General features: G+C 43.7%; 1 protein-coding gene across 1 annotated transcript in view; it reads left to right on the top strand.

Annotated features, from left to right (window-relative positions):
- Positions 1–15,989, top strand: part of LOC144172295 (beta-1,4-N-acetylgalactosaminyltransferase bre-4-like) — an 83,976-nt gene that overhangs the window by 59,505 nt on the left and 8,482 nt on the right. Inside the window, exons 4-8 of the mRNA XM_077701048.1 lie at positions 1,123–1,408; positions 3,231–3,414; positions 5,120–5,352; positions 11,079–11,263; positions 14,563–14,685. Of these exons, the coding sequence (XP_077557174.1) occupies positions 1,241–1,408; positions 3,231–3,414; positions 5,120–5,352; positions 11,079–11,263; positions 14,563–14,685 (893 nt within the window). The 5' untranslated portion in view covers positions 1,123–1,240. The remainder of the gene's footprint in view (positions 1–1,122; positions 1,409–3,230; positions 3,415–5,119; positions 5,353–11,078; positions 11,264–14,562; positions 14,686–15,989) is intronic.

Raw genomic sequence — 15,989 nt, 5'->3', positions numbered from 1 at the left:
AGCAAGAAGAATACACGTCACTACAATTTGTTCTTACGGCTCCCGCAAATCTGGCATAGTGTGTTTTCTTGTTTCAAATTTTTAATCTACATTACGCTTTATCGACGGGATAAACGAGGAAAAGTGTGTTTATTAGAGCCAGTCTATTCAATGGAAACAAAACACATGTTTGACAAATACGCTTCAGCGTCGCTTTAGGGGCACGATTGCATATAAAAGCATGTGGGGATAACTTTTTTCCGAATTTCATTTTTTATCGTAAATTAGAAAGCATGTATGTAAGCATGATCCTTCTCTCGTTTTGTTAAGTATTCCTTGCTTACACGACAGAGCGAGAAAACGTTTAAAAGAAAGTGATGCGCGTATTCCACGTGGCTGTGTTAAAGCGAGTCCTCCTATGTCTGACTGATGGAATTGGACGTCACGCCGGAACGCACTGCGGGAGAGCCTTCACATGGCCTTCACAAAACGGTGATGATGACAAGCGAAGGCTCGTCAAGCGCAGTAAGAAAAAAACGTTTCCCGTTCTGGAAGTCGGACCTGGGTCCCTCGCATTTGCAAAGCCGAAGTTATCTGATTGCGCCATTGCCACAGAGTCTAAGCAGTTTGGCTTTTGAATTTTGACTCGGGTTGCATGGGGTTAAGCTTCGCGTGCTAACGATCTTTCTCTTTAAAATAGTGTTTGAATTTTTGCGTTTCTCCAACTGAAAACAAAAACTATGTTTCCTATGGTTCAAAATACGTTTTTGCAGCCACTATGCTTTCGTGTTTCTAGTTTTTGCTCAGGGCACACAGTGACGGCGCAGTTTCTTCCTCAACATATGCCCTCCCTCTTCTCTAACGCAATACGTGGCCGTCGGTCTTGGGTTTTTGGCATGCACATCACGCTTCGTCGTGGTTAGGTCTGGTCAAATCGACTGCGACCACTTTCTGAGGCTCGCGTTTTTAATATTGCTTATGTTTTGGACGGTACTTGTGAAAGCCCTTATTATTTGTTGAAACTCGTTCGTGAGTGCCTATAACATTTATAACATTTCACCGAAACGTAACAACAGAAGCCTGACGCTCTGCCACATCTGCGGTATTTGCTCGGTAATCTATCATTTTTTACTTTGCTTTCAGGGATCAACTGGTCATAATATTTAGAGCAATGGAGCTGACTTTACCTTGAACAAGCCACTAACAAATGCAGAACTCGACCTAAAGGAACCTATTCAAGCGGTACAACATTTAGGCCTCAATGGCGCATACTGCCATTGTGGAAATCAAGGACCACCTCGACATTGCCGCTGGAGGCGGTGCTTGGCGTTGGAGAAAAGTTTGCAAACGGTTCCTGGTATTCATGGTGGTTCTCGTACTCCTTGAATGGTGGTTAGACGTGACTACAGTCAAGCAAACAGCAGTCGCCGTATGTGATCTTCCTTACTACGTAGCATGTATTTCTTATGTTTTAAATGCCCTAAGCATTAGGAACATCCAGAGTTTGGACACGTGAACAATATTTTGAGTAAGGCAAAACGTTAGCGAAACATGTCTGTAAGAGTAGACAGAAACATTTTAAAGCAATTCATAAAAAAGAATACACAAATAACCAAAAATAGACACGTCAATTATTAACCAGGCTACCTGATAAACTATGCTTCGCTAGTGTTCCAAAAGAGACTGACGGACGCTTTATCTGTGCACAGCACGAATCATGGCGCGAAAAAACAGCGTACAGGCCCCTTTACAAAGCACTTTTCAAAACTCTACAGCGGGCATGCCCACTGTGGGTATACAGCTCTTTACAAGACTGACAACACGAGCTGCCGCCATGGGCCAGAGCTTAGTTTTAGGTTTGCGTCTGAACGTCTCACAACATCTGATACCACAAGCGTCTAGAACAAGTAAAAGGGTTGCTTCGTGCAGTAACTACGGGTTGGCGTTGTCCGACCTCAAAGGGTAAAGTTAGGACTGACAGCTTATGTTTAGTATGAACCCAGGGCACCCTGAAACTGCGCCAAAGATAATGACCAGTAAAAAGCACGTGCCACCGTACCTCAAAATAATTGTGTGTCGTAGCCTAATTATCTAATTCAGCGATTTCTTCGCACTCCATGTTATTTTATAAAGGCCCGATATTCTGTTCAGAAAATTGAATAGATTTGCATTCAACCCATAAACTTAAGAGGAGCGCAGTCGACGGTTTGGCCATGGCCAGGTTCCCCTTGTGGGTACGGGCTATTCACCACGACGGAATCATTATCATAAGGTTGACGACGTTACACTCAATGAGTGCGATTAGGCCAAAGTTCGGGCCGCCCCATACCCACGAGACGAATACTACATAGACTGTACACCACTCACCTCCTTCTAACTCTCTTTCTGTCTTCCTATCCTTTGAACCCCCTTTCCCTTATCTGGACTGGGTTGTATGAGGGCGAACTCCTCGTTGAATTCAACAATATCACCAGTTTTTTCCCTTCCCTGCTTTCGTATTAAACCGCAACCACCTATACCCACGTAACATCTCTTGCATCGCATCAAGGTTTGTCGAAGCGTCTTACAAACTGGAAAATACGGGTGGCTTCACAAAAGTGTCTTCACCATGTGCTTAGTTTCAACATTTGCAAAATTCACGGAGGTAAGGCGTCCGTGTCGTCAAACCTAATGTATGCCTATTTCGAATAAACGAGGTGGAACACTCCGCACAATTAAGTGAATCTTATTCGCTCTTGAATTAATCGACCAGACTCAGGGGAAATCCCCAAGGTAGAGTAAGTTTCTGCGAAGGACTGTTTGACATCCGCCTCAATGCAGCCATATGGCAACAAAGGAAAGCTGTAAAGCTTTCTCAGAAACTTCGCAGTCGAAGAAAAACTCGTTGAAGAAAAAATGAAGAATAATCCTAGACCAGGACGAAGTTTTTTCGACTTCGAAGTTTCTGAGAAAGCTGTACAGCTTTCCTTTGTTGCCTTATGGCTCCATTGAGGCGGATTTCAAACATTCCTTCGTAGAGTTTGGATTATACTGTCAAGGAGAAGAATATCGTTTGGAATTCTGACGTTCGTGATTTCAGATAAACTAGCGGGAACTCTCCGAACAAGTAGTTTAATTTCATTAGCTCTTGGAGCCGATTGGAGCTGAGTAATTTTGTAGCACTTTTAATGTTTATAGTTAACTGTCAGAATCCTTTGTATATCATTCACCCCCATAATTGCTTGACAATATTTTCTCATTTTTTTACGTAGGTTGTTTCACCGAAAATTTCCTGGATCACGGATGGGCTTTTTTCCACTGCCAGTAAAAACAAAAGCTCGCTCATGACAAATGGGACGCATCTTGTAAAAGGTGTTCCACAAGACGTCATAAGTGACGGAAACCGGACAAACACTGTGGCCGATAATCTTTGCCCGCTCATACCGCCAAATTTGGGTGAGCTGTTCGTAAATCATCATCATCATCGAACACTTATTGTAAAAGACGGGAGAGGGATAGAGTGGTGAAACTATGAGCGGAGTTATACCCAAAACCACAGTAGCAATAGCTCCGGCGTTAGCATTGTGCTACAGAGCTTCGATGGCCAGGGCCGCCTCCCTAGTTTTCACTCAGGCGTGTATGTCATCATGTGCGTGCCGGAAAATGGGCAGTTCTATGCAGCATTTAAAACATTGGCGTTGTTTTAGCATTATAGCATTGTTCACTGTATTTGTCAGGCAACATAGGTGCGAATCTGGATTTGGGTTGCTTGCGTTCAGTTACCGTTTTGCCATGGAGCCTAATGGAGAAATATTTGAATCGAACACCGCAACGCTTCTGGTTATTTTAAATAAACCATTGCGAGGAAGTGTACTAAAAGCTTTGAATTTTAGGCACGGTGATCGGGTAAAGCTTTGTGAACGCCTGGGTGTGGTTTACGGAATCCAGTTGGGTATAGACACTTCAGTAGAGGCATGTGTATAATATTAAATTGTATTCATCGAACAAGCTAGCATGTATACAGTGCACATAAATGTGTTTTGATGAGGAAAATTGGCTGGACCAGCCGCGGTGGCTCAGTGGCTAAGGCGTTGCGCTGCTGAGCACGAGGTCGCGGGTTCGTTTCCCGGCCGCGGCGGCCGCTTTTCTGATGGAGGCGAAAAGCAAAAACGCCCGTGTGTACGAGATTTCGGCGCACGTTAAAGATCCCCAGGTGGTCAAAATTATTCCGGAGCCCTCCACTACGGCGCGCCTCATCGCCTGCGTTGCGTCGGCGCGTTAAACCCTACAATCAATCAAATCAACATTGGCTGACTGGTTCCGCGAAACCCTGCCGTCAGGAAAAGCATGACAGGCAAAGTGCGCGTCAAGTGGCTTTGACGCTGACACTATGTTTGGAGATGGCCTTAAGCACGATTCCCTAGATGACGCTAAGTCTACATGTTATGTTTTGCTGCGAGGCAATTTGAGTTTTTAAAAGTACACTAACGGTGACACACACGCATGCACACAAAAATATTCAGAATTCCTTCTAATACCTTGAAAATGGAAGACCAGCGAACCTCTTGGTGTATAACTATATTCAGTTCTGTATGGTGGCTAAATATATTGATCTAATAAAGACACGCACACATATTACCAACTTATATTTATTTTCAACGAATTTCTCATGTTATTAAAAGTGGTTTATTTTTGATAAACAATTTTTGACAAACTGCCTTTTTTGTAACCACACATCCTTCGTAGAGGGCCTTGTATTGACAGCATTCAAGAATTTGTTAACGGTTGGAATATTTATGTGAATTAAATTATGAGGACAAGAAATTAAATCCGGCATAATAATACAGTGTTGTGTGCACCCGATTTCAGTTCAACGTTTTAAAATAACCATATTATATATATACAAGTCCTGAACATTTCTTACTAGCTCTTGAAATAGCGCGTGCGCTTCTTTGTCAATGCAGCTCAATGGACGCACGAAATGTTAGTCAGAACCTATCGGAAGACAGCTTCGCAGTAAAAACCTACAGATGCATTCGGTAGAACTGTCTGCGTATGATGTCTTAAGATCGTACCCCATTGTTCGCAGACGTTTTATCTCAGTTCGTTATGAAAGAACGCACTATATGGATTGTTTTACACTGCCTTTATTTCTGTTCAGTCGGGTACATTGGAATCAAGAAGAGTGTCCCCACACTCGAAGCCGTTGAGGACGAGTTCCCGGATGTTAGGACGGGTGGATTCTTCCAGCCGAAAGAGTGCACATCAAGACATCGGGTGGCCATTCTCATACCCTACCGCAACCGTGCTGAACACCTCAAAGTGTTCATCTACAATTTGCACAGGGTGCTTGCTCGTCAGCAAATCGATTACGGCGTCTTCGTCATCGAACAAGTGAGTTATGCGTGCCTCCGTAATTGCTGATAGCTCTGTAGACATAGGTGACTTCGCTATCCGACTGGGCATCATGCGAAGCGAAACATTTCTGGTGTTAAACACAGAATGAGTGTTTACCGCGAGTGGTGGTACAGGATAAAGCAAAACCGTGTATTACAATTTGCCCAGATTATTATAGCGTACCTACACAGCTCTTTATGAGAATGCGTGCAGGAAACACTGTAGTTTTCCGGCACACACACTCCTGCAGCACTTCTGCAGCACATTGTCTTGCTTAAACTTAGATTATATACACGTGGAGTGAAAGGCCCTGCTTCGGCCTTTGGGCCTGCAAATTGAATAATTGAATACTAAATAATATATAAATAATAAGCCATCCACGTTAGGGGAAGTCCGAAAATCTAGTGCAGATGCATAGGAAATAGAGAGCAAGGTTTACGCGCAGACTGCGAAAGTGTGCGCTTTCCATTCCGCCTACCGTCAAAGAAAGCGTGTGTGCGCCAACTAAGCGGCATTGAACAGCGATCAGTTCTTAATTGTGAATATAGTTATCTCAAGAATAAAGCTTAACGATATGTGAAACTAATGATGAGCCTTTGTAGCGGTCAAATGCGACGCAGTTGGTTGTAAAGAAGCGGATTAGATGGGTTGTCGTGATTACCGACCGGAACTTTATGGATGAAATATCAAGGCTTTAGGCGCCCATAATAGGCACGAATAGGCGTCAGAATTCCTAGTTTAGGCTTACATAATTTCCCAATTTGTTTTTACTTCAGCGGCGCATTTCCAGCGGCGCATTTCAGAACAAATCCTTCACTACAAATGGAACAAATATTGAAACAAACCATTTGGAACAAAACAAATGAAACAAAAACAAACAAAATAGAAAAAAAGGAAAAATGAACAAATATTGGGCTACTATAGAAAGTAATTTTGTTTTCTTCATGAAAAGGGGCCATAAAAGAGTCGCCTATTTAACAGCTTTACGTGAAATTTGAGTTATTCAGCAAGAAAATAACGGCTTAAAAACCACGTAAATCCATTCGTGGCAATGTTTTCGGCATGAAGTTGTACCTCCTTCCAGTCGATATTTGTGGGAAAAAAACACTCAAAGTTTACGAAAGTTGGCGTAGCATAATTGTACTTTGGAACGCTCTGTGATTTAATTTAATCTGGAATATGAATTGTTGCCGCAGAGAACCGTTGAAAGTTTATTAAGACAGAGAATCGAGGAGATTATTGTGATATGTTCAAGATAGATTTGGATTCGGAATGGCTTTGTCAGCAACGGGTCCTTCGGGGACGGCGGTTGACGTGTGCGGTACCTCCGAAATAGGCGCAGCATTCTGATTTAGTTTGGTGCGCAAGTTTACTGCTGCTGATTTCTTTCAGCCCAAAAAAAAAATAGCTACACGCATGTGCCAAATTACGCTCAAGTGTAGCGTGGTATAGAAAAGTCTGGGCTGCGATGTCCCTGCTGTGAATAGCCCAGAAGTGTGTTTTAAAGCTCTTGCACCCTTAGCCATGTTCCCAGGGGATAAGAACACAATCTGTAGGAAGATGCACAATTGGTAACTGCTCCTTGAGGAAAACCCCGATTAATCCCAAAAAGGACAATCTCCAACAGAGATAAATCCTATGGATAGCGCAGTAAAGCGCCATAATCCCGGATGAATACAAAGACATCCTGTACTGCAGAATTGATGGACAGAAAAGCTGCTGGGGATGACGCCACCCTGTAGCTATGCTCTTTACTCCGATTACAAAATTAATCAGCACGCAAAATAATTTCCAACTTAACCAAAAAGCTGGATTTTCAACGATTGTAAAAGCTACCCGACACGGCAGATGACGATTGTAGCGACCAGGCGGAAAAAGGGGTGAATGCTCCTTCTAGAATCTTTTTTTCTAATTCTTCATTCTTGCTATACGTCCTTCTTCTTGACGGCTGGCGATGTCCCTTTAATCAGCTGCTAGTTATGCAGGTGTTTATGGTGTCACCTCGGAAACTGCAAGTGTCAGATGTTCACTCGGGTTTTCTTGGTCGGCTTCTTTGACCTTGAGCGGCACATGCGCGGTTGTGTCGCGTGATTTCCTTCTTGGCTTTTTTGCATTAAAAATGAACAATGCGTGTCGGCAAACGTTCTGGCTATTGGTATTCAAACACAGTGCGACAGCATGACACAAAACTAAAAGCTCACGCTGACACCCAGCGGTGAAGCTGGCGGCGTTGTCCATGGGCTCAGGCCCCTTTCAGTTTCAGTTTGCTTAGTTGAGTTGCTCGGGGTAGCCTCAATAGAAGTCACGGCGGCTCGTGCACGAGTTTGCGCGTCTGGCCGGGTTTGGCACGGCGGGTGGGTTCCACTCACAAACAGAATGAGACGAACGCAGAGTTTTGGAATTCTCAAGCGAGAGCAGTTTTAGTTGAAAATGGACGCAAAATACATCGAAAAGAAATATATAACCTTAGACAGGCGCTTTCAGGCGCTAAAAGCCCTTTTAGACCGAAACTTGGAAAAAGGCACTTATAGGCACAATGAAGAATTGCTTAAAGTGTTTCATTCCCCTTAGTTCATGCTTATAAGTAAAATAGGCTTGATATGGACTCTAGAAAAAAATAGGCATTTTGCCTAGAGTTCTGGTCGCGAAAATTTCGCACCTATACACAGGCTCATTCCGCAATTGTGTGACAAGCAAAACTAAATCGTGCTTATTTGGAATTGCGGAAAACACAAACTTTACATAATGAGCTGGCTGAAATTTTCTATGGCGTTGGAGTAATTTTAAAGACCGAAGATGTTCTACCCAGCAACTATGCATTTTTCTATAGCTGAACGCTCACCAACTAAACCAATGGGATATTTCCCCTTCAAGGTAACTTCGACGGAAATTCGGAACCCCAAATTCGAGTCAGCGCAATTGGACAACAAGAACGACTCAAATGTATGGGAAATAAACCCGAAATTGTGCTGTGCGCCTGGTTTTTTATGTCCGCGTATTCTTTGCTGCGGAACCGGTCTATACCTATAGGATACCAATTTTCCCAGATTATTACTGGTATTGATAATCAGCGTCAAAGGTTGAGATTGTATGGATATGGTGCAAATAAGCCTTCTTGGTTTTGCTGAAATTTGCTTTGAGCGCATAGTAAATCTCGTAATCTAAGTAAATTATCGGCTTTGATCTTGGTTATGTTATTACGCAAAAATCTGCCTACGTTCCATCGCCCGTAGCCACTTCAACAGGCACCTTAGGCCGGGTTTAGACTGTTGCCGCAACCTTCGTAATATCTTTCAAGACTGACGCCATTTCACGCCTCCAACCGCACTGCGGGACACGCCGTTTTTTGACGTCCATAACTCACGATATGGTTGGTACGTCGGTAGTTTGAACACAGCGTTATGCTAACTGACCTAAATAAACGACAGATAATGGAAGCCGTGACTTTGCCCCAACAACGTACCATATTGATGCGGAACGAACAAACGGGTATTCTTCTGCAAGTCAGTATACCTCTAACCAGCGAAGGGAATTTTCGTTCCCGCGTCAGCAGGTAACTCCAAGGCTTCGCATGGCTACGCAAAAAAAAAAAACATGTCAGTCTACTACTGGCTACTGGCTGTACCCTGCCTACACAAAATACCGGCACCGCCAGGGATAGAACTTGGTCCCAAAGAGAAGCGAAGCGAGAGCCCGTCGTCTTGCCGGCTAAGCTACGCCCACAAGTGGAGACGGGGAGACAGGTGGTGGTTTTGATTTAGCGTCTTGGGAGGTGGAGGGCGCTTTTTAGAGGCGACACATAAAACAACACTGAGGGGGAGTAAGTGAGAGAGACGGTGCCATAGCCGCCTGTGCCACCATCCTTCATACCCTAGGAAAGACGCTCTTCTGCGTTTTATTTCTGCCGCTGCTTCTGCGTTCGCGACGCTGCCCCGGCGAATCCCAGATATAGGATGCCAGAGCCTCTGGTTACACTCTTTTTAGAGCCCCGTGTGCGTATTCGAGTGACGTCACATGGGTAATCGTTCTGGGTGTCATTCACAACCTCCAAGTCTAACCCAGTTCACAGCTGGATATGAACCAATTTTTTGGGGGATCTGGTCTGTTGCAATGGCTTTATTGTTGGCAAAAGAAAATTATTAGACCAATTCCCTTCATTTTTTGTTCTAAAGACAGCGGACGAAGGAATGTGCTAGAGTGAAGGCATGTTCGATATTTCATTGGGAAAAATCAATCAATCAATCAATCAATCACTCAATCAATCAATCAATCAATCAATCAATCAATCAATCAATCAATCAATCAATCAATCAATCAATCAATCAATCAATCAGAAATCCGCCTAACAAACCCTCTAAAACACAAAACCCGTCTCCTAAAACTACAAACCTACAAATGAATGAACGTTTGAAAGCAGGGACTAAATACCTAAATTAAGCGCAATTTTTACCTCTGCCTTCTTGTGCAACGATAGCAGAATCCAAACCACGTACGTGATAATAAAAATGACCGGTGGATTACAACAACTCTCAGTAAATAAACGCGCGAGATCAGACCAAACTGTTCCAATGTGAATTATGTATTAGGCGTCCATTACATTATGCTGCAGCTGTGGGGAACGCTGACAAAACCAATATTAAACTCCGAAATGTGCAGACGAAGGCATTTGGGCTTATTTTTATTTCTTGTATTTGGAATACAACCTCATCAAGTCTTCCACAAGCAGAAAAGTTAGAAAAATTACAGAATGTGAAAGGTTAAAGTTTTACTAACTCGATATCATCATAAATTGGGTATAACCGAAAGTCGAAAGCAGCTGTCTTTGGAAACGATTGGAACATAGCTGCCCACGTGTATGCTTTCAAAATTTAACTACCAAAGATGTTCAGGCATGCTCGGATCAGAAGAGAAAGGCTATTCGGCCCAGCACACTTTTTCTAAGGATGCGTGGCGGTTCACTGCCAGTGGAGTTGTTTTGAGGACCGACATGCGCAGACAAATTATAACGGGGTGCGATTATCTTTATGTGTGGGTCTTTTTAATCAACAGCAGAAGCACGACGGTGCGCTGTACTTACAATTGCTGTTGTGAACGGCACCGTTTCTCTAGGGTGGTATCGAGAATGAGGCTACGGTTGCGGGGGAGGCACAAATATTCCCTGCTCGCATGCCTATACTATCCTTGTAACGTAGTGTTGAGATATTTGGAACGCAGTGTTCAGAAGGCCGAATGGGAGAATTGCTGTGAGCCCGTAAATGTCATCGAAATGTTTACGAACTCTGGTGCCTTCCATTACTTTCAACGTAAATATTACAGTGTTTTCAAACTGTTTCACCGTCCGTATCAATCTGTCACGCGGCATATATTTGATGAGAGATGAGCATGAGGGTATTTGTATAAAAGTTACGTTTACAGGTGTATGTTTTTTATACATTAGCATTGATTAGAACGTTGAAATACATTTGAGGTATGATGCCTGCTAGTTGGTGTAACTTGGCAACAAAAACAGCCCACAAAACTGAACCGATGAAGAAAGAAGCCCACCAACGCTCGATACTTTTTCTTGTAGGTGTCGACAAGTACGTTCGTCTAAGATGTACATTTGCGTAAGCACGTAAAAAAGAAAACATTGACATTTACTATTACTGGGGTACGTCTGAAACCCGCTTGAAACGTAGAGGAGATATCATTCATAATAAAATGTTGTACACTACTCCTTTCAGGGTGACAAGCTGGACTTTAACAGAGCGAAACTTTTGAACGTGGGATTTCGGGAGTCCACAATGCTTCACGACTACCAGTGTTTTGTCTTCCACGATATCGACCTTGTTCCAGTGGATGACCGCAACGTGTACACCTGCCCTGAACACCCACGTCACATGTCTGTCAGGATAGACGAGCGATCCGGGTGAGTTTATTTGTATTTCAAAAATTCCTGCAATACCATATTTGCTCATTGCCTGCATAGCATATTAGCATATGCCCCTCAGTGAGCTTTTGTATCATGAACATCGGCGCCAAAATGCACAAAATAAGCAGAAAGCCGCAATAAAAAAAGAACGCAACAGCAAATAAATTCGCACCTATAATAAATTTAAATTATTCGCAGAAAAATTAGGGGAGACGGCTACAACGAAACAAACATGCGGTATTGCATGTCGGAAAGTACCGTGGTATCATCCCTAAGCGTAATAATATCAATTAATAACAAAACATAAATCAGTTACACTCACCATGAAAGCCGTCGGAAGTGCCAAGCAATTATTAATCTGCCGGAGAAGCTGTGGGGCCGCTATCCGCTCATTGATAGCCCCCGTCACGCTGTTCCCCTCCCTGCCTTACTTCAGGCATTGAACAAAGGGTTTGTTCAATACATTTCAAATTTTCTGCCTTCGCAGTGCTAGCGCCTTCTCTGCCTGGAACAGCACCAGCGGGAGTTCAGTTCTTTTTGTGCTTGCTATAATCTCGCACGCGCCGGAGCCTTACGGCACAGTTTCAAACGCGCCATTTTTTTTTTGCGCGGCCACTTTTTTTCCCTAGCTATCGTAAATACCTATACAACAAGGGTTCCTCACTTGGTAAACGAGAAAATTGCTGGGAAAGTACATATATTTTGCCCGAGATGTTCCTGCTGTTTTCTTTGCGCTAAACAATAGGGACATGTATGACCAGTGCCAGCTGTTCACGAGTTTGGAACTGTTATGACTTGATAAACCGGTTGTTCAAGTATTTCTTTAACTGTTGGTCGGAGGGCTGAACGGAGGAGCCACAGGGTATACTTTAGAAGCCTCTCTTTGGTTGCGTGATGCCGTGTGGCCCTGTTTTTGTTCGTGACGCTGCATCGGTGCGGTGGCTAGATAGCGTGACAGCGAGCGAGCTACTCCGACAAGCCGGGCACCTAAAGTGCTCTGCACGTAAAATACAATCTTTCGAAGCCTGAGGACATGGACCTTATTATAAGTACGCACCTGTCGCGGAGGTTCGGGGGTTAAGGAGTTTTGCTGCGGATTCGGAGGACTTTGGCTCGCTCCGGGTTGTGTGGGCGCTTATTTTAATGAAGACGAACCACGATAGCGCTGCCCGTGAATATAAGTTTCGGTACGAATTTAAGATCCCAGGTGGTCCGAGGTGATCATACGAGCACTTCCATTTCGACGTACTTCTCAGCCCATGTGTAGCGTTGGCGGAGAACGACATAAACTTGGAGTTTTGTATTTCCTGTACAAATGCGTATGGCAGATCATGGGGCAAATGAGACATGTTTTAACATCTTGGTGCACGTATAAAACGGAGACACCGAAAGCTGAAATCTAACGGAAGCGGGCGTTGAATTTCCCGACTCGTCTTTTTCTTCCCTCAAGCCATGAGTAGGTATGTACTTAGGCGCTTTCAGGCCCCTTCCTCCTTGCTTGAAGACTGCCGGCGTGCTGTATACAATATAAAGTCGCAAAGACCGTAGGAAGAACGGTTAGGCTCGGCCACAAACAATCGCGTGTACGAAGTCCATTATGCAAATCATCGCTGACTTTGGATGAACATCCAGGCAGATTTACAATGATGGCTGTTCGAATATTTCTAGTCGCAAAAGTTTGGTAGCACCCAAGGAAGGACGCGAGGGCAAAATTACACATTGAATATCTTAGCTTCTGATTTCAAGCAAAATTGTTTGGTGTCGACTGAAGCTCGCCAAGCTCCCTTCAGTCCCGGGGAAGCAAATGGATGTTTAGATCCTTTAAAAGAACGGTATTTTGTTTGCTGTCAACAAGCGGAAACAGCAAACTCTCAGAGAAACGCTACAACTTCGTTTTTATAGGTGAGAGCCTCATATTTTGTTCCACACCCTGATTACACGTATCCGTTGATTTGAATAGGCCCTCAGCTACTGCGGCAGGCGTCATTATGACTGGCTAGTTTGTTCAAGAGTGGTTATGCGACAATTCTGCGTGTTAATTTACGTCGCAGTCAAGCTGCTATCGGCCCATGAGAATTGACCTTCTCAGGTCAGGTATAATCGTAAGAGGCCAAATCTCCCTCACCGGGAATGTCGTAAATGTGCGTGGATATGCTGAAGTCACAGCTAATGATATGAGAACTGTGGTCGTGTACTCGATGTCTCAGCCAACGGAGGTTTTGGTACCATTGTATGCAGAATGCCGGGCAGCGCCATTTTTGCACTGCGAGCCCTGTATAAGTGTTCCATAAAATAGCGGCGAGAAAAGTTTGCCTTCTTCCGAACGTGCATGATGGGAGTTAGAGAGGAACATGCGGGCGGCTGTGTAATGCGCATGCAGTAACATGCTAACTTGATCAGTTAATGCCCACTGCTTCTAAGACGATGGTCTTTCTTGGGCTAGTGAACGCAATCATCTTGTTTGGTCTGTCTAGCTGTTATCTGATTAGGTCAGCCCGCAAAAGAAAGAAAAACACCCCAACGCCCCGTTTATACAGACAAAACGGTTTCAAACGACTGTCACGAACATTTGAGTCAAACCACATGTACAGGACCTATGGTTCCATATTATTTCAATTAGAATACATATATTCGTACTTTACGGTAGCCACGAAAAACTAAGCATACAAATGGTGTTGAATAGAGGCGGGATAACAGCAGACATTTAAGAATTTTGTAGACCTGCTTCCCCAAGACTTTAATAAACAAAAAAGAAAGAAAAAGAAGCGTGTTTTGCCAATAGATTTCCCTGAAGAGTGTGGAAGCGGTAAAACTAAATTTAAGTGAAAAATCCTTCGTTGCAGTCATAATAAATGGAGCGGGAGGAGGGAAGGAGCATTATGTATGGGAATGGGAGAGTGGAAAGGGAGTTACGTGGCAGGGCGGCAGATTACGAGCATATTTCGATGACATTTGCACCAAAACGATAGGATACGTGGCACAATTTCGAAGCACATTGGGCAACGATGCGAACTTATTTTTTCGAGAACCGTATTTACGTTTCTCTCAACCTTCTGTTTTTCCTCTACCCCACATTCATGAATTTGCGGTTTTGCAGTTAAAATTGTAAATTCACGGCAAAACCGTGTCAAGTATCACAACCTCACGTAGGAATACGTGTATTCAGGTATTCAGTTAAAAAAGTATGCTACATTCATGCGGATTTGTATGCTCGGTTAGTACCTAGCCGTTAATTTTGAGGGTCGAATTTATGTGCATATATATGATCATATTTATGCCTAAATGTGTATTTCTAGGGTCCCCTACGACCTGATGTTTGGAGGTGTGAGCGCTGTCAACAAGGAACATATGCTGCGGGCAAACGGCTACTCGAATCGCTACTGGGGTTGGGGAGGCGAAGATGACGACATGTCCTTCAGGTAAATCCTGCGGTTTTCATGCTCCCATTGTTAGGTGAAGAACAAAATTATAAAAACAGGCTAGTTGTCTTTTTCACGGGAAAATGCCAACCAAACGATTTATTCAGCTAGCATATAGGTCAAACCACCCTTCCTCAATTTCTCTCAAAGTGTGCTATGCAATGCATTGCTGTATGGCTTGAAACAAGGAGAGAGTGCCGGCATTCATAAATATGACTTCACCATTTCGTAGTGGGATTAATTTTTGTTTGTGATGATAAATACCGAGGTGTTGTGGCATTTGTAGGAAACGTCTGCTGTTAAAGATCTGGAAAAGACTCCGTTTGTTTATAACAGAAAATCTTGAAAACTTCTAGCGTCCTCGCACCGGTTTTTATAATATTAATGTTTATTTTCTCAAGGCACTGGATTCATGTGCGGACATGTGCGGGGCAGCCCAAGCCAAAACAGTCTTGTGCGGCCGTGCACGGAAGTTGCTGCATATCACGGACGTAGCGTTACAAAATTGTCCAAGTCTGTAGGGAAAAAAGAAAAAAAATGAAGAAAGAGAAACGTGCGAACTTTGAGAGGGAAAGGAAATGTGCTTGTCTGACAAACTTCATCATGTGTGTGTTTACACTTGCATCGTGAATGTTAAGGCACGAAAGGGAAATGCAGTAGCCAACATCATATTAATCTGGGGACCTCGCTGGTGCTGAGATTAATTATATCTTCGCGTAAGTTTGGCTTTGCTGAATTCGTTTCCTAAACGCGCCGGGCGCCTAGCGTCGCGGCATTCTAGCATACCTGGTTCCGCATTAGGTGGGGGTTCAAAATGACTTAATGTGTCGGGCGATGTCGCCTTAGTCAAAATGCCGAGTTTGCTACACCAGATGAATGTAGTGACGACGATGATTGACATAATGATGATATTGATTATCGTGAAACTCGTGGATGCTGTCAATTATTTACGGGGTGGGGTGAAGACCTGTGTTTAAAATGTACAAAATCATCGCATTTTTTCGGACATGAGGCACGTTTGGGACCTCAGCACGGACCTAATATGCCCCTCAGTTCAATACTGATGGAAAGCGTTCGACACAACGACGCTGTGAGAGCCTCTCTTTGTACAGTAGATCATGCACTTTCGCAGGTTTTCGCATGCATGGCAAAGGTGGCAGATCTCTGAAATGGTCTGATGTAACTCGAAGCCAAAGTGTCCACTGTAGGCGGTTTTCAGCCGCAAACGACATAGTACGGGATCTTCAAGCTTGGAATTCTAGGTGCCATCTCATATTTTCAGTGGTTATGTGTAGTTCATAAGG

Source organism: Haemaphysalis longicornis, unplaced genomic scaffold (genome assembly GCF_048455015.1).
Source record: "Haemaphysalis longicornis isolate Haplotype H1 unplaced genomic scaffold, Haemaphysalis longicornis Haplotype H1 scaffold_20, whole genome shotgun sequence".
Classification (NCBI taxonomy): domain Eukaryota; kingdom Metazoa; phylum Arthropoda; class Arachnida; order Ixodida; family Ixodidae; genus Haemaphysalis; species Haemaphysalis longicornis.
The sequence above is the reverse complement of the archived record's forward strand: the minus strand, read 5'-3'. Positions and strand labels throughout refer to the sequence as shown.